This window comes from Nilaparvata lugens, chromosome 7 (assembly GCF_014356525.2).
Source record: "Nilaparvata lugens isolate BPH chromosome 7, ASM1435652v1, whole genome shotgun sequence".
Taxonomy (NCBI): domain Eukaryota; kingdom Metazoa; phylum Arthropoda; class Insecta; order Hemiptera; family Delphacidae; genus Nilaparvata; species Nilaparvata lugens.
In genome coordinates this window covers 15865156-15890898 of record NC_052510.1, presented here as the reverse complement: position 1 = coordinate 15890898, position 25743 = coordinate 15865156, and the positions used below count along the sequence as shown (strand labels likewise).

General features: G+C 33.4%; 1 protein-coding gene across 1 annotated transcript in view; it reads left to right on the top strand.

Moving 5' to 3' along the window:
• Nucleotides 1–25177, top strand: part of LOC111057000 (nuclear pore complex protein Nup214) — a 34469-nt gene extending 9292 nt beyond the window's left edge. Inside the window, 17 exon segments of the mRNA XM_039431857.1 lie at nucleotides 2669–2877; nucleotides 4906–5087; nucleotides 5897–6024; nucleotides 6918–7027; nucleotides 7653–7794; nucleotides 8598–8725; nucleotides 9428–9556; nucleotides 9919–10106; nucleotides 11344–11505; nucleotides 12198–12374; nucleotides 15187–16603; nucleotides 16606–17867; nucleotides 18975–19093; nucleotides 20014–20133; nucleotides 20976–21098; nucleotides 22576–22759; nucleotides 24846–25177. Coding sequence (XP_039287791.1) covers nucleotides 2669–2877; nucleotides 4906–5087; nucleotides 5897–6024; nucleotides 6918–7027; nucleotides 7653–7794; nucleotides 8598–8725; nucleotides 9428–9556; nucleotides 9919–10106; nucleotides 11344–11505; nucleotides 12198–12374; nucleotides 15187–16603; nucleotides 16606–17867; nucleotides 18975–19093; nucleotides 20014–20133; nucleotides 20976–21098; nucleotides 22576–22759; nucleotides 24846–24876 — 4811 coding nt within the window. The 3' untranslated portion in view covers nucleotides 24877–25177.
• Nucleotides 25178–25743: the final 566 nt, after the last annotated feature.

The following is a 25743-nucleotide window of genomic DNA, read 5'->3' as shown; positions in this document are numbered from 1 at the left end:
TTTTCAGTTTTGGTCAAATAATCCTAAACAAGATAGATATTCAAAGGAATGTTGTCACTTGTAAGTTGAAATGTTCATTGAAATTCTTGAAACTGTCGGTATAACAAAACTCAATTACTTCCTAGACAGCTTTTAGAAAGTTGAAAGTAATTAATTAAATTCCAAAATAAATCCAATTTAGAGTGTTAATCGTCTTGTCGTTGTACAGATAAATATATTTTTCAAAGTACAGTAAAAAAACTCAATTATCGAAAACCTTATTTAAGAGTTTCGTGTTTCTTTGAAACTAAATTAAAAATTTGTTTTTACTGTATAAATTACATAGTTCTATCTTTACTATTGTACTGTGTGTAATGCTCCAATATATAAATTCTACTAATACACGTTTATGTTTGTCATTTTTATCAATAACAGTGATAATTTACAATAGCCGCAATCAAACTATTTCAGTTCAATATTTTAGTTGAACTTTACTTGAGTATAATCTTCTATTCCTGGTTTGTCATATTCACCAATAATGGTAATACAATCACTATCAAAAACTGATTCAATGTTACATAGTTTAACCATAGAGAAAAGATAGCATAAGAAGATATCTCATGGGATAGGCTGTTTATGTTCCAAATTTCACTGTTAACTCCAGCCGATTGTCCTAGTAGATATTTTTCGTGGAGCTATGAGACATTGGTAGTCTCTTATACTGTGCCGTTCTTACACTCTCACCCGGCCAAAGCAGTAATAATAAAGCAGTAAGTAATAGACAGTAGTCGACAGTAATCGGCTTGAGTTGGAAGAAGTCTGCTTGTAATTTGGAACATAAACGACCTATACCATTGGATATCTTCTTAACATAAGTTTAAGAACTTAACATGAGTTTCCCAAGTAACGGGAATACTATCACCACCATAAAAATTATTCAACGTAACGTGTTTTAGTTGAATCCAGCCTGAGTTTTATCAATAACGATAATACGATTACCATCATAAAACTGAATGTCACACATTTTATTTGAATTCTACCAGAGTATACTTATTTACTTACTTACTTAATGCCATGGCCATACATATCTAAGTAGATATTTAGCCGCACCAACCAAGTTTCTCCACCTCTCTCGATTGTCCGCGTTCTCCTCGGTTGCTCCAATTCTCTCCATATCGGCCTTCACTTGACTCCACCTTTTCTGTCGTGGTCTTCCTCTCGGTCGTCGTCCTTCCGGATTGCTTTTCAATACTTGATTGAGATTGCTGTCATCTTTTCTTCTCAAAACATGCCTAGCCCATCTGATCCTTCTACACTTGAACTCGCATACTACACCTGGCTTCCTATAAAGGTCTTGAAGTTGTGTCTCTTCCTCTACTCTCCTCCCTCATTTACAGGTCCATAGATTTTTCTAAGGATCTTGTTCTCGAATACAATCAATTTCCTTTCCTCCCTTCTATCTAACTTCCATGTCTCAGCACCGTAGAGCAATATTGAACTGATAATTGTTTTATCGGTTTTAATTTTCGTAGTATGTGATAACAATTTTGAGGAAATAAGTTTGTTGCATGCATAGAAACATCTGTTTGCAAGGTTTAGCCTATTCTGTATTTCTGTTACTTCGGTATTTTGTTCAGAAATGACAACGCCTAAATACTTGACCGCCTAAGTACTGACCTTTCACTTGGAGTGGACCTTGGTCTCTGTTATTTCGATTTCTTGTGAAATGTACATATTTCGATTTGTATTATTTACTTCAAGTCCAATTTTCCCTGCTTCCTCCATGAACACTTTTGCTAATTGACTGTATGTATTATTTATGTATATATTGTCATGTATTTTTTCTGCGAAAATTACCACATCATCAGCAAACGCTAGTGTGTTGATTCCAGATCCAATTTTTATGCCTTTCTCCCTATTTGCAATTTTTGGAGTGCTTTCCTCGATGGCTATATTGAAGAGAATTGGCGAGAGCCCATCACCCTGTTTGTACTCTTTCATCCTGAAAGACTCAGAGACTTGCCCATTCACTCTTACCGAACATGTAGCTTCTACTATACTTGATCTGGCCAGGTTCACTAGTTTTTCTTTGGAATTCCAAACTTCTCCATCTTTATCTACAGTTTCTCTTTGTTTATATTATCATAAGCTTTTTGAAAGTCGATAAATAAAGCAAAAGACTCTATGTTGAATTCCCAGTACTTTGATACAATTTCTTTCAGAATAAATATTTGATTTGTTGTAGACCTGCCTTTCATGAAGCCTGCTTGATGTTCTTCGATTCTATTTCGATCTATTTCACTAGATGTGTAGTTGAGAAGTTGATATTGTGGTAATTATTCATATTGAATGAAAAAGACAAGAGTCTGAGAGTTTATGAGAGATTGCCAATGGTGTAATAACCGAAACCGGTCTTTCTAATTATCAATAAATCACTGGTTTTTTGACAACTTCTTAGTCTTTTTCATTCAATATTTCACTAGAGTATTTCTCAATACGATTGAGGACTATTTTAAATAAGACTTTATAGGGATTGCTGAGGAGAGAAATTCCTCTATATACTTTACCAGAGTATAATCTTATTTTATCTAATTTAGCACCCTATAAGATAATAATTTTATTTTTACATTTACATCTTGTATTTGAGATTATGTCAATCTGTTCATAAGTTAATATTAATGTTTGACAGGTGAAAACCAGTTCCTGCCGCCGATGCCGCTGCTGTGCGTCTACTCGCACAAGGGCTCTCTGTGTGTGTTCGCGGCTGTCAACCTGTTGCCTGCCGCCGCGCAGTTGTGCAACGTTGCCGAATTGCCGGTCGACCAGAGTGGCCTCAATCTGTTCGTCAACTCGGAGCAGCCGATTGCCGCCGCTGCACCCCCGCCTACTTATTCGCCTGTAAGTGGGTCGTGAAACAAAACAAAAACTTATAGTGAGGTCCACCTTACAATTGCAGTATTTGATCAACATTGGTGTTGCTAATCTTCTCTATCAATCGACAAAGCAGATAGCGCTATCCTTTTCTAGCTCTGCAAAGTTGCCAGATCGTTTCTCAACAACGTAGAATTATAATTAATTAACAAAATATTTAATCTCAATTATGAAAATGTATTATTTAATAATTGTAAAATATATTCTCTTGGCGAATAAATTGATTGATTATCTTTAACTAGAATGAACAGTTAATATTAAAACTTTTATGTTTATGTGTTTACATAGAACATTGGACAAGTGAAGGAAGCCTAACCTACTTTTTGAATTGTGTCATCACCTAAATTTGGAAGAAAACATAACACAAGGACTGCCTTAGTATTTCATCTACCGATGTTTTCACATCTGTGTTGTTTGGTGCATGAATAAAATAAATGAATAAATATTACATCAGATATACAGGTATCAGCAACCTTCTATAGAAGGCAGTGGCAAGGCTGAGAGTCGGCAACGCTCTCCTATCTTTCTCCACTACCATTATAAAGTAGACCTCACTATCGTAGGTTTCCTTAGTGTAGTAAACTTCAAACTGTCAGCATTATTAATTAAAATAGCATTGAGTAGTTTGAAGTAAATCGCTCAATAGATCATTTCTTTTTGAAACAAAAAACTAGTATAAATCGAGTAGAAATTACTGTGGTATGAATGCTTTAGTAGTTCATGAATGAGAGTGGCTGATGAAAAACTAATCGAAATTGGAAATGTGTTACTGAATTGACAGTTGAGAGTTTAATGTTCAATTGAAAGTTTCCAAGTTATTCATATATTTCATTCATAAAATATATTGATTCACAATTTATTGAAATGATTGGGGGAGGACTTACAAGCACAGCCCAAAACTGCTCCTCCCTCGAATTTCTTATTCATATGCCAGACCAAAAAAATTAGTTTATGTTTCTTTCATTTGTCCAATTTTCAGTGATTGCAAATACTTACAAACATAAAACTTTGGATTTAGTTAGATACACCAATAGTTCACAAGTTATTGTGGGTTATTTTCAGATATCTTTCAATTTAGTAATTGATGTACATGAGGTACGATTAAAGTTAGGTTGCCTATAGTGACGAGACAGAATGTGATGTGCTGGTAGAAATCTGCCAATTCTGTCTCACTCATTAGCTCTTCCCCTTTCTATCCCCGCACTCTCGCCTCGCCATCTCAAACATTTCCGACCCTGCTGCCTTTCAAACGGGAGCTATCTATTGTTAGTACCGCCAGATGCAAAATTCGTGCTATGATACGTTTTTCAATTCAAAACGGATTACACCTATTGAAATTCATTGACCGAACGCAGTGAGTTCTATGCTTTAACTTGTATTCTCTTTCGTCTCTCTGTCTGTCTGTATGTATGCAACGCTTTTACGGCCAAACGCGTTGATAGAATTCTATGAGATTTGGCAGGAATATTCCTTCTTTAACTGTGCGTCGATGTATACACAAGGTTTTTTTGAAATTTTGCATTTTAAGGATAATAATAAAGGAAAAGCAATTTCCTCCATACTCCGATATCACTATATCATCTGCTCTGAAGATAGGATTAATCAGAATATAGAATTATTCATAATAAATCAGCTGTCAAGTGGATTATTCATTGCATGCATTACTCAGATGTCTAGAGAAGCCGGTGAACAGGTGACACCAGATACTTGTGGATGAGAAAACTGCGTGAGGTCTACTGTTAACAGAACTACTAGTTATTACGTTTTTCAAATTCAAAGCAGGTTACACCTATTTGAATTCATTATTACGTTTTTCAAAATCAAAACTGTTTACACTTATCGGTTATTGAAATTCATTATGGTACGTTTTTCAAATTCGAAACGGATTACACCTATTTAAATTCATTGTCAGTTGATCAAAGTTCATGGGAAAACTGCATATCTGTTTGTAAATGGTGTAGAGAAAGATTGAATTTGAATGAATTGTGGTTGTAGGTGACTCCTGAGAAGGAACCGGTGCCAGCCGCGGCAAATGTTGCAACGGACCAAGGAACGCCAAAGGGATTCCAGCTTTCTTTCATGACAGGGGCCACCCCCACTGTAAAGGCTCAGGTGCCAGTCTTTGATGTCTCAGCGGCTGCTCCGTCTCAAACTGCTCCGAAAACTTGGGATCTTGGGTAAGAATACTTTCGAAATAAAATCAAAAATAAGTGTTATTCACTAAATATTATAATTCACTAAATATACTAATATATTCACTAAATAATAATGTAAAGTATAGTACATAGCACACAAAATAAACAATAGTAATACAAAGTTCCATAAGCGAAACGCTTATCATTACTACAAAATCATGAGAAAAAACATCCAACACACAAGATCCACTTATGGTCAGCTGGAGGGAGTCGCACGTGGACAGGTAGAATGAGCAGATAATAAAATACTAGGGAGTGTATAAAAATTAAAGGATTAAAATGTAAATAATTTAAAAAAATAATAATATTTAAATATAATTATGGTTAATATTTAAATATTCTTTGATCCATTATTAAGTGCGTTGTTTCATCAAGTATTTTTGTACCACAATGACGACTTGAAATGAATTGATACCTTTATTCCAAACTTAAGAGGGTGATGTTAGGGCCTCTCTTACACTGAGCCCTTTAATCTGTCATACCATATTTATGTGAAAACAGTGAGTGAGTTATTATAAGCCACTTGCCTTGCTTACTAAGTTTCATTGATTAGTCCATATTTTTCACTTGAATATTCCTCTCCATTTTATAAAACAAGTGATTGTGACAATTTCAAGTATTTTTATCCAATATTTGTCAGTTAGGTTCAACATTTTTCCCAGTTAGTATGTACATTTTCCCTTCTGAAATAGGTCCTTTCATCTCTTGTCACTTATCAATCCACTCACGAGCCCAACAATCTTGAGCATTATTCTTACTCAATTTATTAACTAGAATTTCATTTTTTGCAGTTTTGATAAAGCAAAGGAAGCATCGGCTGGGAAACCAGCGTCAACAGGTGGATCGTCACTATTTGGAGGAACTTCACAAGGATTCACTTTCCAGCCTTCTCAAAATGTGTCTTTTGCTTTCCCAACCGGTTAGTCTTTATATACTAAACAAAATAATATAATTAACATGGCTATACTATATTATCTTGAGCAAGGTGATTATAACATACGATATTCTTATTATCTTTAGTCTAGAATCTTGACTCTATCTTGATGTTTAGAATGAAATTATTCACTTATACATAATGCTAGTCTAGAATCTTGATTCTATTTTGATGTATAGAATGAAATGATTCACTTATACATAATGTTGAAGTGGTAGAGTGAACGTTATTGTTCAACATTTCTGTCATCAAATAAAAAAGTTATTCTATTGTTCATGAGTGTATAAATAAATTGTATAAATAGGTAAGAAATGTTTTGAACTCGTGGCTAGAGCACAAGATTTCTTTTTCTAGCCACGCCAATTATTTAACTACAAATTATTTATTCATTTTCATGTAAAACTGTTGTTAATTGGTGAATAAAATTTGATTTGATTTTGATTTGAAATTGAAAAAAAGATAACTGAACTAGTAGTGGATTTTATTACTTTGCAGAAATCTAGCATTGAACGAAATCACAAATATTTTGATAGTTGTAATATTAATTTGATTATTAATCATTCAAAATTAATAATTACAAAAAAGATATTATATTTTATATTTTTTGTCATCACAGAATCTTTGTCAAAGGATTTATTGTAATAGTACTTTCAATATAAACCTCTAGTTGGAAAGTACTTGAAATAGAATTTAAAATTTGAAATGTTAGTTGATTATCTATTTATTCTGTCAGATATTCTATCATAAGACTATCAGGTCACATTACTTGAACTAATTTGCTTCTAGTCTACATGAACATAAGCAATGTTCAATTTTTATATTTTAGTTCACATTCTGAATTCGTACATACAATTAATCTATTATTTTCAATGTTACAGGTGGTGGTCAGAATTTTGGAAATTCAACAAATTTAATGACTCCATCCAATCCGGTATCTAATCTACAGTCGTTTGTGAGCAGCACCCCAATAGCTCCTGCTGCCAGCAAGGTAGAAAAAATCATATCCATTTAATAATTTCATGCTTAGTTAACTAGGAAAGTACAAAATCAGTAAGATTGATAAACATTCATTAAAATATACTGTATTGTATAGGCCTACTATACGAATTATTCTGGCGAATGAGAGCCTAAGACTAGATTGAGTCGAGTCATTGGATCAGTTTTATTATTATGATATTCAATAAATTCATAAAAAGATTTTTATCAATACATTTAATACATTATGTATCGTTTGAAATACTCAAATTTGTTTTGAAAATTGCAAAGTTGTATTGTATTGTAGTGAGTGTGATAAATATGCAAAATGCATGAACAGCTTTAGTTTAATTTAAAAAATGAATACATATTATAATACTCTTTAGTCGTTATTGTACCATTGATCTATAGATCTATGGTATGGTTGATCTATTCTAACAGAATTCCATTCTCCCCAGGTCAATTTATTAGAAATTCATCTTCTACGTGAAGATAAAAGCTTTTTTTAGTCTATGAGTTGAATGAAATTAAATATCCTTCTGTAGTGGGAATTGAGACTAAAACGTCTTTACAACCACTCAATCTTGAATTTATTGCTATATGTGATGATTCATGTATTGTGAACATAATTTGAACAGGCTCAGCCACAAAAAGTACCTCAACCACAACAACAACAGCAACAACAACAACAGCAGCAACTACTACAACAACAGCAGCAACAGCAAACTCCTCAACAACAAACAACAGAAAAGCCGAGTGAACCAACACCGCCAGTTCAAGGTCAGAAAAATTATAGATTGACAAAACTTGATGAAATAAAAGATTTAAAATAAGAAGGTTACAAGACTTTGAGTCTTCAACCCCTACTATGGAGGAACAATACTACAGTATATTGGCTATTTTATGCTCCCACTTGTCAACGTGAAGATAATTCTAGAATACCTAGAATATGTCTCCATTCAGAAACATCTAGCAATCAATACCTAAATGATACGAATACCTAATTGATTTATTAAAATATTCACTTGTTCTTGTTAAACAAAACAGAAGAAAAGCAGAATATTTTCTAATATTCTTGGACCAAAAATTAATAAGCAAAGTAGTAATGTGTGATTTCATAACCTAATATAATTCTTTGGACAACATCAACGTTTTATCAAAATTTAGGAGAGAAATGGTATTGGTTCAACCTATTTTTTCCTCCATGGTCATAATATTAAGGTGAAATTAAAAGATATTGTAAATTCCACATAATTTGACAATATGAGGAAAATTATGTGGAATTGACAATATCTTTTCATTTCACCTTAATATGGAGAAATTCCACAGCATCTCTGTGCCAACTGTTAATGTCATAATATTATATTATTATCATAGTGTTTTGTACAAGAAATTAATAAATAATCAAATTATATATAACTTGCAGCTTTTATTAATAATTACATTCAAAGTACATTGAACATGTTTGGTATGCTACATAATGTGTACCTAATAAAATGTTCAATATTCAGAGAGATCTGCATTTGTTTTCAGCTTGGCTACTTCATAAATATTCAAGTTTTCATTGAATGTTATGTTTATAGATGAAGAAGAGGAAGAGAAGCCTGAAATTCCTGCTGAAGTGGTGCAGGCAGCATTTCTTGAAGAAGTCAAGCATTTCGATTCCGAGCTGAGAGAAATGATGAATGACCTCAAGATTGACAACGCCGAAGTAAGTTTCGAATCGATCTTCTATTTTCAATTGCACCATTACTTGTAGTCGTTAGTTTGTCAAATTCAAGTTCCAACTTAGCGACCTATATAGTTCATGAAGTTGTTCCCAATTCCTTGATGGAGCTCAAATTCAACTTTTTTCATTTAAGAGAATTTAAAATGTTAATTTAATTTCTAAATTGCATAGTTCTAATTGTAATTCATATTATACATTAAAAGTTGAACCATAATTCACAAATTAAGTGAAATGTGTCTAAATCAAGAAATAATATTTTCCTCCATGGTCATAATATTAAGGTGAAATTAAAAGATATTGTAAATTCCACATAATTTGACAATATCTTTTATGAGGAAAATTATGTGGAATTGACAATATCTTTTATGAGGAAAATTATGTGGAATTGACAATATCTTTTCATTTCACCTTAATATGGAGAAATTCCACAGCATCTCTGTGCCAACTGTTAATGTCATAATATTATATTATTATCATAGTGTTTTGTACAAGAAATTAATAAATAATCAAATTATATATAACTTGCAGCTTTTATTAATAATTACATTCAAAGTACATTGAACATGTTTGGTATGCTACATAATGTGTACCTAATAAAATGTTCAATATTCAGAAAGATCTGCATTTGTTTTCAGCTTGGCTACTTCATAAATATTCAAGTTTTCATTGAATGTTATGTTTATAGATGAAGAAGAGGAAGAGAAGCCTGAAATTCCTGCTGAAGTGGTGCAGGCAGCATTTCTTGAAGAAGTCAAGCATTTCGATTCCGAGCTGAGAGAAATGATGAATGACCTCAAGATTGACAACGCCGAAGTAAGTTTCGAATCGATCTTCTATTTTCAATTGCACCATTACTTGTAGTCGTTAGTTTGTCAAATTCAAGTTCCAACTTAGCGACCTATATAGTTCATGAAGTTGTTCCCAATTCCTTGATGGAGCTCAAATTCAACTTTTTTCATTTAAAGAGAATTTAAAATGTTAATTTAATTTCTAAATTGCATAGTTCTAATTGTAATTCATATTATACATTAAAAGTTGAACCATAATTCACAAATTAAGTGAAATGTGTCTAAATCAAGAAATAATATTTTCTATCCAATGCATGTGATCATTTAAACTGCTCAACATGTTTTTCATCCTTGTACATTATTACTAGAATATGTTATTCTGTCCAGAAATATGATGACGAGGCTCAACGTAAACTGAATGGAGACCTAGTTCTATTAGAGGATTACTTTAGTAAGCAATTAGAAAGTACAAAAGAACTGCAGAACGAAGTTAAAAGCTTGAAAATGGCTGGATTAGAATTGGTTGGCTATATTGAAGATTCTAAGAGACGTCTTCATCAACATAAAAAGCCTGGGTGAGTTTTATCAATATATTTATATTCTTTTCTGTGAATAATATTCTTCTCAATTCAATCCTGAAGTACCAATGCATTTCTTAATTATCTTCAAGATTATGATGCTTCAAATTCACAGTAATTAAATTTTATAAAATATATAATTCTCCACTTAGAAGTGATGTTCAATTTCTCACTAATGAATGTTCTTGTTACTCACTACCTATTTAATAGAAGATATATGCATTTCAATTTTACAATAAAATTCAAATTATTCCTCTAATAAATGGGTAATGAGTAATTCATGATGAAAACATAATAGACCTCTTGTTCTGTATGCAAACTTTCATAATGATTCTTTATGCTTTTCATTCCTTCTAATTTTTTCCTATTAATAAGTCTGATGAGAATCAATCTTTCATAATCTTGATAAAATTAATTAACTAAGTGATCCATCCTTTAAATAAAAATAGAAATCCAAGTACCCTTTTTGAAATTATTTAGTTACAACTTGTTTCCGCTATATAAGCCATGATCGAATTTCCATCTAGCTGTTTACCCTGTTGTCAATATTTTCAGTAGCAGAAGTCTTCGGGGTGAATTACAGCATTTAATTTGGATTTTCGTTTAATAATAATAATTAATTCATTAGCATTTGAATAATTGCAATATCTCAGTGATTTCCATCTGTAATTGGGAAAATCACTTTTTTCCGAACCTGTTGTGACTAAATACGTAATTTCAAAATGGGTACTTAGATTTCTATTTTTATTTATATTCAAAAGTAGCCCTAAAGAAAAAAGACGATCTATCCTTTTTCTAGAGGATTTTATCTCGTTTTAAATAATTTATATGCTGTAATTTCATAAATCAGCAGCAGCTCGGCCATCGTTTTTTCAATCCATCCGTAGGATTGATATTAAATGAAGTGCATTGAAAAATATGATTTTTTTAGTGTGAGAGTTTTAAATTGATAGATTTTTGTATTCTGCTATGATCTACGAGATAATGTAGCTATTACTTCCATTATAAGCATTTTTACAATTATTATTTCATATAATTACATATAAATACCATTATAATTATAATATAATTAATCATTTACATAATTGTACATAGGTACTTAAAAGATTGATCACTCATTATTCAATAATCATTAAGTATTCAAAACTTCTGTTAACTCTGTTTAGTTTATAGGTTGAATGTTTTATTTATCTTGTAGCTGATAACTAAGGAAGCAATATGTTCTGTTTTTCAGCTTCAAGAAACTGGTTTTCTCGAACGAACTCGACCCGATGAGTGCGCGTCGCTTGGAGAGCATCGACAAGAGCATCTACTACGTCGAGAGCCAACTCAATCAGTCAAACAAAATCTTGGAAGAGAAATGGGCACTAAATCAAGACCATCTGAAAATATTAAGGTAGAAGTTTCAAGGCTTGATACTCTTTCAAAGTATGTTGATGTTGATACTTGAAGCTTGATACCAGTATGTTTTGTGAGTGGTCGTTTTAACACTTACCGATTGTCGGTCTACATTCAGAATAATAATGTCCTCTGATTGGTTAATTTACACTAACAGCTCATTCTCACTAATCAGTAAATGTAAAATGCAATCAGTATTGGCACAGCCACCTATAATAAATGCTACTGTGACAACCCTATAACAAATTGATAACACTCAATCAGAGAAGGCATTTTTTTAAAGGCCTTTTTTCAAATAAGCCTTCTCTGATTGTTTTAATTTTAAATTTTCCTTTTCCAATCAATAAATTTTTATACTTTGTAAAATTTTATTGAATAGTTAGCTATAGTGTCATTAATTTATTGTGAATTAGTGAATAATCCTGCATGCATCATAATTTGCATGGACAAATATAAAAACAAGGAATAATTGAACCAGCTACGGTACTTGTTATTACTAAGTTTGCTTCACTAATCACGCTAAAAGTAATTTATTGAATAAATGCTATTTAGCCTTCTTAAAGTATTATTCATCTAGTAGTTACAATTCATCTTGAATTAGCATAAAGTGTAATAAGTATAATCTTCAATTATATCATAATAATTGAATGTCATTAAACACAGTAATTAAAATGAACAATTTTGTTTCAGGAGTAAAAAGTTTATTCCACCTGGAGAAGAACTGTATCGTACTGTAATTAATCAAAGCAATATTTTGAATTCTCAAAAATTCAAGTTGGAGAAGTTGAAAAATCAGATAAATGATTTTAAAGAAATGGTATTCAGTGAATCAAGTTTATCTCATTCAAATATAAAACATCTGAAAACGTGAGTACCATTTTTATAAAAACATATTTTCTTCTTCTTTTTTAATAAAATTTTGGAGGTATTTGATTTGTTTATCTTCATGTAAATTTATACAGCATTCAAAAATTTAGTTATGTAAGATTTATATTTGAAAAAAGTTGTCAAGTCCACTATTATAAACATTAAGCATTCTCTTCATTACTTCATTAAATAATTAATAGAATTGATCTGGTACCTGTTATAAATAAGAATTATCGTTATATGAATCAAGATTTAAAGATTTTGGTACTTTAGTTTTTTGTTCAATATTTTTTGTGATACTTTTGAAATTTATTTTTTTGTCACATTCAATTGATAAAATTGTTAAAGTTTCATATTTCAAATTTTAAGTCATTTTCACAAAAATCACAAAACGCACTCACTATTAATCACAACTTGTGTCTTAAATCTTGATTTCTGGTTGATTTTGTTGTTCTTAAATTCTCAACCAATCTTCAATTTCTTTTGCAATCTATGCTCCTAAAAGTAGGCCAAATAATGGAAATTTTGTAAAAGTAACATCAATTACTTGTTTATTACCCGAGTCCTCCAAGCAGTTCTAAAAAACCACGAACTAGAAGTGATATGGTCCGGAGGTAGGGCACAGCTCCCAAGTTTTGATTAAAGAATAGAATTCGAATCACGTCAAGTATATAAAGACTAACTAAACTTTCGTCTATTTTCATTGTGGATTATGTTTTCGATTATGATTAAGGAATATGTTTGCGTCTTGAAATGATATCAAGTATAGTTGTATAAAATTGCAGACAAAATATTATGCTGACTCAATGCTAAATTCTCTCCAGAAGTTGGGTTTGTTGACAGTTCTCTACTTGTCTGGTCCATTAAAAATATTTGATCATATGTTTAGTTTATCATCAGTTGGCAGACATAGTTTAAGGGTAGGCAAAATGTCGCATTCTCAAAAATCATACGGTGAAGTATAGTCAAACTATATAACACAAACATGTCCTGACATACAACAAGCTTCCTGTTTCTGCTTTACAATTATTAAAGCCTTTGAATAATCAAGCATTTTGCCATTTAAAAGCAAAAACCTAACCCTCTAGCCTACCCTTTCACCTTTCAAACCCTTTGATCGTTTATTTATCGTTATCTTTATTTAATGTTTATTTATCGTTTAGGTCGTGTTTATACAGTTTGGCTATACGTCAGCTTGTGAATTTCGTGGATAAGATATTTTGTTTTCCTAGTTTAAGGGTCGTATTACATTAGACCACCAGTAGGTAATATTAATCAGTGAGCTGAATAACACTGCTTAAGACATTTTAGCAATGTCCTATCTTATTCTTGCTTATGTGGTCTCTCCAATACATTGCCAAATTAATAAATTAAATTTATATCTCTTCTACTCATCTCCAGTATTATAAGTGAAAAGTACAGACCATTGCATCTTGTATATATTTTGACAGCCTCGGGACTAATTTTGTAGAAAAATGAGGATGAAGCTAGATTCGCACTCAATAGTGACTGTGGAATATAATTCCCAAGAGTTCTAATTAGACTATTCCCATTCAGCCCGTGAGATTAAGTATGAATAATACCATTAAAACTTACAGGAATGATATTTTTGCTGTTTTTATTGTGTGCAAATCCAGCTTGCGTAGTGGTAAAAGAGAACAAATAAATACACATGCACTGCATATAATTAGTATGCTAAGTTATCCAAATCTAGTGCATTTTTTCTGTAAGTTATAAAGTACTTCATATTTAATCAACACCATCTTCTATTTACTGATGAATATTCTCAATTCACAATGAAATTTTAATTTATAAAATTATCAAATTAATTTGCTAGCACAAATTTATCATAACAACCCTTTGCTGTTTGAACAAACATGATGTTTGGTATCAGCTTTATAAAGCATGCATATTGTTTCTGTGCTGTTTCAATTGTTAATTGACAGTTCAATTTACTAAACTAGTGACCCCTTGGGTTGGAGAACTCGCTCAAGAACTGTTGTATTGCAATCTTTGAAACCAGCAACTTTTAATTATACAGAGGTTGTGAAAATTATGGAAACAGCTGAATATTTATTTTACTAGAATAATTTGACAGTAGGTTTCATATTGTTGATCCTATTAATTTGAAATTGAAAACTACTCTGTTGCTTCAACATTTTTGTCCCTCATATGAATCCAAATTCATTTTTTTAAATGAGAAGCTGGTCATGTGATACATGATTTTGATACAGAGTTCCAAGAGGAAATGAATGGCGAAACTCGCAACCATATTCATAACTCAACCCGTATCAGTTTGTTCAATGTACCTAGAATGGATTCTAGCCTTCTAGGTACCTTGAGTTTGATGATGTAAAAGTTTAAATTATGTTGTATATTAACCAACTGAAATCATATGTCAGCGCATGAAGGTCTGTCTGTGTGATAGCTTCTAAAAAGTCTCATCTGATGTTATGAATGAATGAATGGAAAAACTTTTGTAATTGCATGCAGTGAATTATTCAGCTAACTAAATGATGAATCAAAATAATTTTTTATGCACTTTCAATGTTATTTATATCCTGAAAAAGGACAAAGGAGTGAGTCAATTTTGTTGTCCAACGAACATGACCATTAAAAAGGTTCGAAGAATACGTGTTCAAAATTCAAAGTTATTGTAAAACATACAAACAGACGGACAACGACTTTGGCCTTCAGTAAGTCAAAAATGAGAACTCGCTAACGCTCGTTCAAATATTGCTATGAAATAATTGAGAATGGATTGGCATCCTTGTTATTCATTCTCAGAAAATGATTTTGATTATTTTTTCAGCTCTTCAGATCTCACAAAATTGGCCGAGAATTTGCTGCGTGTTGATTTGAATAAATCGTCTTCAAATCGTTCCCGGTCATCATTAAACAAGTCGGCAACATTCAATTTACTCGATGCTACTGCTGCATCTACATCCAGCAGCATGATGGATGAATCCAAAGACTTCAGTGAGAGCAGACAACTTCCCAGCGATGTGATGGTGCGTCGAATCCCCAAAGTGATAACACAGCCGCCATTCAACATGACCGGAAGAGAAAGAGCGTCGTTCATTGCTGAGTCTCTGGTGCATAACCATAGAATTTGCAACACGGTTGTCTCGAAAGCTGTGGCAAGTTTGAGTCCGACGAAACCTGCTGATTTCAAAACTCCCTCAAAAGATTCTCCAAAGAAATCAGAAGCTGTGAAAAATGTTCCGAACTTGTTCAAGCTGCCTAGCGAACAAACTAACAAACCAAAGGGAGAGAGTGTGAAGGCACTTGACTTCAGCCCTAATTCTTCTCCAAGCTTTGGAAATCAATCTCAGATGTCCTTCTTCAAAACACCCACCAAACAACCTGAATCAACAATTGCAAAACCTTTCTCATCCAGTTTTGAGACTCCCGTTCCGAAAAATCAGAGCAACAGAGAGAATGTGGGGCCGTTTGGAGGGTTTTCTGCCCTTAGTAATACAACAGCAACTGTGACTGAGCAAGCTCCCACTGATTCTCCATTTGCTGCAAAGCTCGCAGAAAAACAGCCTGTGAATTCACCATTCTCCGGAAAGCCTCTTGAAAATCAGTCTATTTTCTCGTCTGGATCTGGAGTTGCACAGGAAGGCAAGTCACCTCTTGCATCGATATCCAACTTATTGGAAGGGTTAGCACCGAAAGCTGATAGCAAATCTAGTCAGCCAGCGACTTCGTTCGTGTTGAGTACTAAGACCGATAAAACACCTCCAACGAGTACTACAAGCTTCTTTGCTGGTTTGAAGAACACTGATACAACAGCACCAGCAACAAATCTTTTTAGTTTTTCAACTCCCACAAAATCTGAAGGCAAAGATAGCGCTGCCACTAGCGCAAGTCAGCCGTTTTTCAAAGGTGTGAATCTGTTTGGTGGTGTAGGTGCATCCTCAGAAGGAAAAGAAACGGGTACCGCGTCGTCCCCTTTTGCAAGCAATGCATCTCTGTTCGCTGGTAAGCCACTGGTTTTTGGTGCAGGATCCGCTACTCAAACGACTGGGGCAAGCAGTGGAGATAAACCGATTTTTGGTGGTGTTTCTTCCTCTACCACAGTATCGACCACTACTACCACCACAGCTACACCTACTTCTGTTAGCACTGTACAAGAAACTGCCAAAGTAGATACTACAACAACTAGCCTAACTTTTGGAAAGCTAGTGAGAAAATTGCTGACTCCACGGAGGCAGAACCTGTGAAAACTGGCTTGCAAACAAATTTGATGTTTGGAGGTGGTTCCGTACAGAAACCAACAACGGCAGCAGCTGATTCCAAAAGTAACTTGTTTGCGTTTCAACCGTCAGCTGGGTTCTCTTTTGCTCAACCACCCAAGGAAACAGCAGATAAAGTTGAAGGTGCAAAGGTGGCTGAGAGTTCTGCAACACCACCAGTGGCAGTTAGTGGTAGTGATAGTACTGCCAAGACTGCATCAGATAAGGGTACCGGTAGTATTTTTGGTGGTGGTTTGGTTTCTGGAGAAAAAGCAAGTATTTTCGGTGGAAGTGCAGAAAAAAGTAGCGTGTTTGGTGGTGGCACTGCCGATAAAGGTGGTATTTTTGGTGGTACTGCAGAAAAAGGCAATGGTTTTGGTGGGAATACAGTTGCTGCTGCTGATAAGGGCAGTAGTATATTTGGTGGAAGTTCTGATAAAGGAGGACTTTTCGGTGCTGCCAGTACAGTGTCATCGTCTCCTGTGAGCTTCTCATTCACACAGAGTTTGGCCAACGCGGCAGTTTCTACTTCTACAGCGACTCCAACCCAAGGGACATCCCCAGCAACAACCTCAGCAACCCCACAGCCTGGGTCCGCTACAGGGTTCCCTGTTGTAAGTGCTGCAACTTCATCCACAACAACTCCACAACCAACAACCTTCTCGAATTTCCTCGTGACGAGTACAGTTTCGGAGAGTACAACAGTTAGCGCACCTGAAACCACACCATCGTCAACGGGTATCAGCTTTTCAAACTTTAATTTCGGATCAAGCGCTCAACAACCAGCCGATGCAAACACTAAAATGGGCGGCCTCAGTTTTGGACAGTCGGCCAGTGGTATTTCGGGATCGATCTTTGGTGGTGCTACAACTATCACCCCTGTACAATCAACGAATGTGTTTGGGGGAGGTGCTGCCGCAACAACTGCAGAATCGACAAAAACGCAGGCGCCGTTCAGTTTTTCGATCTCGGACTCGCAGAACAGCAATACAGCTACGCCCAAGTCGTCGTTCTTCGGCTCGAAGCCGCTGTTTGGGACGCCGACGGCCACCAGTCAGCAGCAGCCGACGGGAGGCTTCTTTGGAGCCGCAACCACCACTGCGACGGCCGCCACTAAGCCGGAGGGCACCGGTCTGTTCGGGCAGGCCACTCTGTCGTCGCCGTTCGGCCAGAGTCAGCCGCAGTCGTCGTTCGGAGGCCCGCCCACTTTTGGACAGCCGGCCGGGGGTTCATTGTTCGGACAAAGTCCCAGGTAACAACAAATAACTAGTTCTTCTTATAATACCGTCAACCAATAGTGTTGAATTAATGACATTTAATTCATTTTATCTAACTCATTGTTCGGACAAAGTCCCACGTAACTACAAAAAACTAGTTGAAGTCCTCATAATATAGTCAGCCAATAGTGATGAATTAATGACATTTAATCCATTCTATTTAACTCATTGTTCGGACAAAGTCCAGGTAACACAAACATAACTAGTTAAAGTCCTTCTTATAATTGAGTCAGTCAACAGTGATCAATTAATGACATTTTATTATCAAAATGCTAAGTTCTAACCTAAGTCTATAGCTAACTACACAGTCACAACTGGATAGAGTTTAGGATATAACAATGCGTATAGAATTTCAACAGATAAAATATTAGTAAATGAGAGTTCAATTAATGAGACTCAAGACTCCAAAACCAAAATATTAGTTCTTATTATGGATTAAATGCTATAAAGAGTCGTTTTATGGATTGTCATTGATCATATTAATACATAACATACTGATACAGATATATTTTCATATCTAGGATAAAAAGAAAAATACATTGATATTGTCAACACAACTATATTTTATTAATATTTTTATGAAAAAGCACAGATCGGTAAAGACAAACTAAGGATACCTTGTACTATTTCTCTCCCTTAGCTAGGTAACATTATAAGTCTGAAATAGGGTAACGTCTTTTAGGTTTTCACATTCACAATATAGGTACTTTTAAAATCACTTTACATGATCAATACTCAGGTTTCATGGCAACACTTGTCACATCCTCAACTGTACATTGACAATATCAATGTATTTTTATTATGGGAGGAACAACATCTCCCAAATAATAATACATAGAATATTTTTATCCAATTTGTGTTTAATAAATCACAAGTACAGTACGGTACATCAGAAGGGTGAACCGTGAATGAAATCATTTATATGATTCTGTTTTCATTGATCTTGCATAACTTAGTGACACTATGACTTGTTAGTAACATATAATAAGTGATGCCATATCTATCTCTCATTTATAAAAAAAAATACTACCAGCATTTGAATAAATTCTTCCATGAAATTCATATTAAAATGTGTGTTCCAGTTCAGGGTTTGGTTCTCAAGGCTCGTCCGTGTTTGGTGGGGGTGGATCCATGTTTGGAGGGGGCACGACTGCTGACACCACTGCTAATCAGCCTTCCGGCGGATTGTTCTCAAGCCCTGGTATGCCTCACATCAAAACGTATTCTAATAGAACTGCTCTATTCACTAGACATTTTCAAAGGAACTGGAATATTTTTAGCTTAAATTTTATTCCAGATGATTATTTTTATTAAATTTCAAAGAGATATATTGCTTGATAAATGCTCCGGATACCTCAGTTAAATTTAATTATTGGCCTAATGCTTGGCATGAGGTTATGGCCAGAAATTGTTTGATTATTAAAGTTCGGAAAATATTTTTTGTTTTAAATGAAAAAGACTAAGAAATTGTCAAAAAACCACAGATTTATTGATACTTAGAAAGACCGGTTTAGATTATTACACCATTGTCAATCTCTGATAAACTAAAACTAAATTTGCTTGTGCCTGTTAGTTCTCTCTCATTTGATACTATTGAACTATGAAGCTACAATATGTACCGCAAAAATTCTTTGGAAATATTTTAATCCTTCGTCTCCATTGCAACAAATCTACAGAAAAATTATAGACTCATTACTTATCAGCCAATTGTATTCTGATGTACCATTGCCAATTGTATTACCAATCCAAGATCAAAGAGTCATGAAATATATATTTTATTCCTTCACATAAGGTGAGACAGTATTACCAATCGGACATCAATCAAAGAGCTCATGAAATAGATATTTTGCGTCAGATGAGGTGAGAAACTCGATGTAACAGACTTGAATGTTGAAACTAAGACCCATAATTTACAAATATGAAACTGTCAATGAAATGGGTTTCTAGCTGTTGAACTCTTAAGGCTGGTTAATCTTTGAAATTAATTCATTCGTATATTCCTCCAAGTTTGAAATTCCACAGGATAAATCCCCTATAATGATTTCTAGACCAGAAAATTTTGTTTTTGATCAAATTTTTTATGACATTTGTGAGGTTGTCATTTTTGTTTGTACGTTTTAGCTACTGGAGGACTTTTTGGCAACAGTAATTCTCTTGCTAGTCCAGTTGGCTCTTTCAGTCAACCAACTTCTCCTTCCATCAGTCAGACTGGCTTCGGAACAGCATTTCAAAATAAGCCAGGTCAGTATCAGCTATTTCTGTCGGATTTTTCTGCCCCTATAAACGGCATAGAACACTATTTTTCATATACCAAAATTGGTTTTTCTCCTTTCATCCTTTAAAAAGTCCTGCATCCTTCCAAATTCTCTAGTATCTTCTCCAATTCCATTTTATTTTCCTGCATCCTTCCAAATTCTCTAGTATCTTCTCCAATTCCATTTTATTTTCACTTCTCATCCACCGTTGTTCCTTTTCTTAATCCACATTGCATTTCCCTCCTCAACCTCCATTCCACTGTTTAATGGATTCTCTTCAACTAATTCCTTTTCATTTTCAATTCTGTTAACTCTAGAATAATTTATCAATAACTCAGAGGTGTTATCCTTTCATTGCCTTCAAGATGTTTAATAAGCTGCCAGAGTGGGTCAAGGATAGTGGAAGTGATAGACAGTTCCGAGCAGTTTTGAAATCACTCTTGGTGGAGCATCCATTCTATAGCCTGAGTGAATTTCTTGATAGTGAGATGACATTTTGAAACTTTTTTTGTGACATGTTTTATAAACCCTGACACAGTCTATCCAGCAGCGCTGGTCAATGACTTAGAATAAAACTAAAACTAAACTTTTAGTCTATATTTCATACATCTTTTAGATCTGCCAATAAAAATAAAGCTTAATCTTCTATTTGAATTAATCTATTGTCGGTTTCGTATTGCTTATTGATAATTTTAACTTGAAATTGTATGTGAAGGATATTTTATGTTGTATTTGCCTTCATTTCAGTGTTGTCAGTTTCTTTCCCTCCAAGTGTAAACGTGTTCAATTTCATCGAAAAGTGTTGAAATGCTTATTGATTTTGTGCAGCTACATTTGGAGGTCAACCAGCTTTCGGTGCGCCTTCCTCATTTGGTGGAGCTCCCACGTTCGGAGGCTCGGCCACTTTTGGAAGTCCCAACAAAGTGTTCGGCTCTCCTCAGTCAGCTGGAGGTAAGTGATGCTCTTTGCTCACAAATCAATCAATCATTCATTCATTCATTTTTCAATATAATTACTACAATGATATCTATAATAATAGATATCATAATCTGAAAGAGGGAAACTAAATTCAGTTTGCATTATTCCTCTTTCAAATTCCAATGGTAGAGAAGTCCAAAATGTTAGGCTGCGTGTATGTCACGCACTTAACATTTCTGGACTCTTTTATCTCTAGATATAAATAGGGATTTGTGCAAATTTTTGAAAAAATCACTTCTCTGACTGGTGTTTTTTATACATTTAATCACCATTGAAATTTAACATAATTTTGTGCAACCAAGCCATCATTTTTTAGAATTGAACAATTTTTAATGAGATATCTTGAAAGAAAATCCCTCCAATAAAGGCATTGAAACTTGTACAAGAAAAGTATCGTTATAGTTTCTCTTACTATTTTTATTGCAACAGATAAGTGAATCAATATGCTTTTCCTTTGCATGCCTATGGGCATAAGCAAGATAAAAAAAGCTTTTCACTGAAATTTGTGGCTTTTCCGAAAATATGTTGATTTTAAGTAGGGGTCTAATTAATTATTCAATCAAGAAGTTTTGGATGAATATTTTTCATTTTTACTCATTTTATTGCTCCAGGTGAGTAAATCAGTTTTTGTTGATGTTATACATGTTACGGTAATAAAAATGAAAGGAATATAGTACCCTTTTTCACTTTGAAAACTTGTCAAAATTATCAAAATTGGTATTTTTGTCAATAAATTGAATAATTTAATAAGATTTTTCAAGTGTCAAGATTTTTGTTGACATAAAAATCACACAAGGTTTAAAAAAATTATCAAAATTTACCAAAACTATTGATAATTTATTAAATTGAAGGGTACTCTTCTTTGAAAGGAGAAGTTAAAAAGGTTACTATGAGTATACCTATAAGTTTCATTTTTATCACTAAGAGTAGCTCTCGATATTTATAATCATATTACCGTAAATTCTTATATTTTTCCCGAAATGTTATTTTTTCCGAAAATGTCTAATTTCGGCAAACTTCGACAATTTCACAAAAACCTTGTCAATAGAAAAAATATTAATACCAACCTATAAAAAAAGAAAAATGTGAAGACAAATCATTGCAATAAAATCAACGGATATGAATAATGAAAAAGTAGAGAATCTAACAGGTGGTAATGAATTTGACAATAAAGAGCATAAAATGGCTTCTGATAATGACTAAGGAGATGAAACATGTCATGCAGTAATAAAACATATAAAAAGGATAGTAGATGTTATTTTTAAACCTTTTGTGATTTTTATGTCAACAAAAATCTTATTAAATTATTCAATTTATTGACAAAAAGTCCAATTGAATTGAATTTAAAAAATAGATTAACTTCTATTAATAATTCTACTTTTTCAAGAACGTCCCGTCTCAATTATTGTGTTCATTTCAAGTTCTCATCCGAATCGATTTATTGTTTGAGGTTTTGGAGCGAGCACCCAGCAGTCGGCGACATTCGAGAACCTGGCCAACCAGAACACCATGTCGTTCGGCAACTTGGCTCAGCAGCAGCAGCAGTCGCCGGGATTCGGTAACACTGCCCCCTTATTTGGCTCCCCGCAGCAGGCCACTCAGAGCTCGCCGCCCGCTTTTCCAAACACATTCGGGTACGTGTACTCCAATTTGCGATACTCAAACCATATACAAATGATAGCACAATATCTCTACCTTGTGTTATCGTTGCTCTATGCTCGAACACACAACCAATAACTATATAATTCAAATAATGTCGTTGTTGACATTACAACGATTCTAATTTACAGATGGAAATTAATGAGAAATTTCATTTGTTCAAGTGCTAATGAATGAATAATGGTAACTATTTAACGAAAATCAGTTTGTCAGTTTGCTGTAAGGGTGAGCATACCGGTACGTGACTGGCAATTAGGAGGTACCGGGTTCAATTCTCGGACTAGCAAATAATTATTGGATAGTAGCTCTCATCGAATTTCCTTATAACTGTTCACCCTTTTGTCAATATTTGCAGTCTTCGGGGTGGTTTACAGCATTCAACTTTGGATTTTCGTTTAATAATTATTATTCTAACTTACTGCTACTATTCTTAACATATTGTATCAAAAGTAAACCATGAGTTTTTCCCATTATCTGGGGCCTGTTTCACAAAGGTACAAGTAGGTTACAAGTCTTGTTGCCAACCATGGTTTTGGAGAACCGCTGATTACAAGCGTTTCACAAAAGCAGAATTGTAAACTTGTAGTTACAATGGGCCCGTTCTGTGTACATGGAATGTGGTAAATTGTCCGATTCACAATTTACCAAGTAAAACGTTCCACGTTCCATGGGAGGAATTTTGACAGATTCTGTTCCAGAATCCTGTTCCAGCTCCAACTTTCTGCCCCACAGTCGAAGTGTGGTAAATTGTCCGACCTGGTACAGTTCCAACAGGTTCCAACTATCTGAGCTCTCATTGGTCGATCATTGTAGTCTGCTTGCTTCTCTGCGCATGCACTGATAGTTTGTTTACCATAGCATAGAATACATAACCAACAATATGATGTTTGATAACCATTCATTAAATGAATTTTTCTCGATAGAAAATTTGAGAGTAATGGAATAAAATAAATTTACACTTTTCTAGACGGTAGGTTTGTAAAACAGCCTTTCTTCATTCACGCAGCTAGTAAACGACACATTTTAGTGTAAATCAACTTTATATGTGCTCGTCAAAAGCTTGAACCAACGATTTTGAAATGCCGTTCCATGGGAAAATTTTGCACTAGTCACGTGATGGAACAATTTACGATTGGAACTAGAACAATTTACTGTACACAGAACGTACACATTGAATTTCCACAAGTTTACAAGACGTGATTTGCTTGTTACGAACAAGTTTTTCACAAAGATTTTCATTGTAGCCAACAATTTTTGTCGAAATTACTTGTTCGTAACTATGAAATTTCTACCGAAGTGGAAAGCTATGTAAAGGCTTTACAAGTGATAATTATAATGATTTTAAATATTTAATAAATATTTCTAATAATTAAAAATGCCCTATATTCCTCTATAATTCATTATTTTGGAAATATATGCATCAGGAAATTGAATTTAATACATTTCCAAAATAGTTATTAATGTGTTACCTCATAGGTTATGTGTTCTATAGTATATATACACAGTATATAGTACATATACTATATATACAGAGTACATATACTGTGTAGGCTACAAATTCAGCAATAAATGAAGTAGACTGTACAAAAACATTATATTTCTTTCAAATATTTTCAAAGTAATTATTAAAAAGTACAAGTAACCTTTATAAAGGATGAAAAAAGGAAATTATCATGAAAATAGGTTATGTTTACTATTGAAGTACTTGTAGACTCGAAAAATTGTAAACTTGTAGATCATAAATTTTTGTGAAACGTGAGTACTTGTAAACTTGTAACTACAAGTACTTGTTCGTAACCATGGTTGGTAACAATACTTGTACCTTTGTGAAATAGGCCCCCGATTTTTTTTATTATTTCCCAATTTAAAAAAATCTTTATGTTTTCCCTATATATTATGAATACCAGAATCATTATGATTGACAAAAGATGGTAGTTTTTAAGCAGGACTTCTAAGTACATATTAATCATATGTCACAAAAATGAGCAAATTACATTCTCTATTAACTTATTGTAGAAAAATCATGACCCAATTATTCAATTTTTTGTTTTGTTGTTACAGGGGTTCAGCAGCTTTCAGCAGCTGGCGATGAAGAGATATACTTTTACATCTTCTCAGTTTATAAAATGGACTTAGGGCCAATACTTGTCATTTTCTACTCTTACTTGCAAGTTTAAGGCTGGCAATTACAATATGATATTACTTTTTCATCTATGATATCAAATTTTTATATTATATTTTTAATTGATCAATAAGCGTTCTTGATAGTTAATGAACAATCATTTTTTTAATTTGCCATAAACATATTCTATTCTGTACTTTCTTGATGTTCAATTTTCTCGATGCTCAGTTTTGAATCTGTATCAAATAATAAAATGTTACTGTAATTGAATGTTGTTGATAATGTTGTCTATAATTTATTCTATCCTTTAATTTTGAACCAGAATGCATTCTTACAAAGAATTGAAATTTATATAAATTAATACAAATTGTCAAAATACACAAGTTGATTGTATATTACATTGATTCACTCCAATATTTTTCCACTTATCATCGATAATTTAGATTGATTCATGATACATATATTTTGTACTCAATGAATTTGTCTTGATGTGTTTATATTGTACTAAAAGTGCATACTAAAATTATTGATGTTAATAAGTGTAAATTGGACTTTTTGAAGTGAAAAGTGAAATCTAACCTCATTCTTTTTTTAAACTTTTATTTGTAAAAAATTGGGAGAAGACAGTTTTGGGCTATGCCTGTTGTCTTCTCCCAATCATATTTTAATTTATAATTTGTGATTGTGAATAAAATAAATAATATTTAATGTAATGTTAGATAATATTAGAAGTGAATCGGTATAAATGATAATATCTTGATTCGATAATAGCTATTAAAACTCCTTAAAATCTAGAATCTTCTGAATATGACAATATGGTATCACCAAACTCAATTT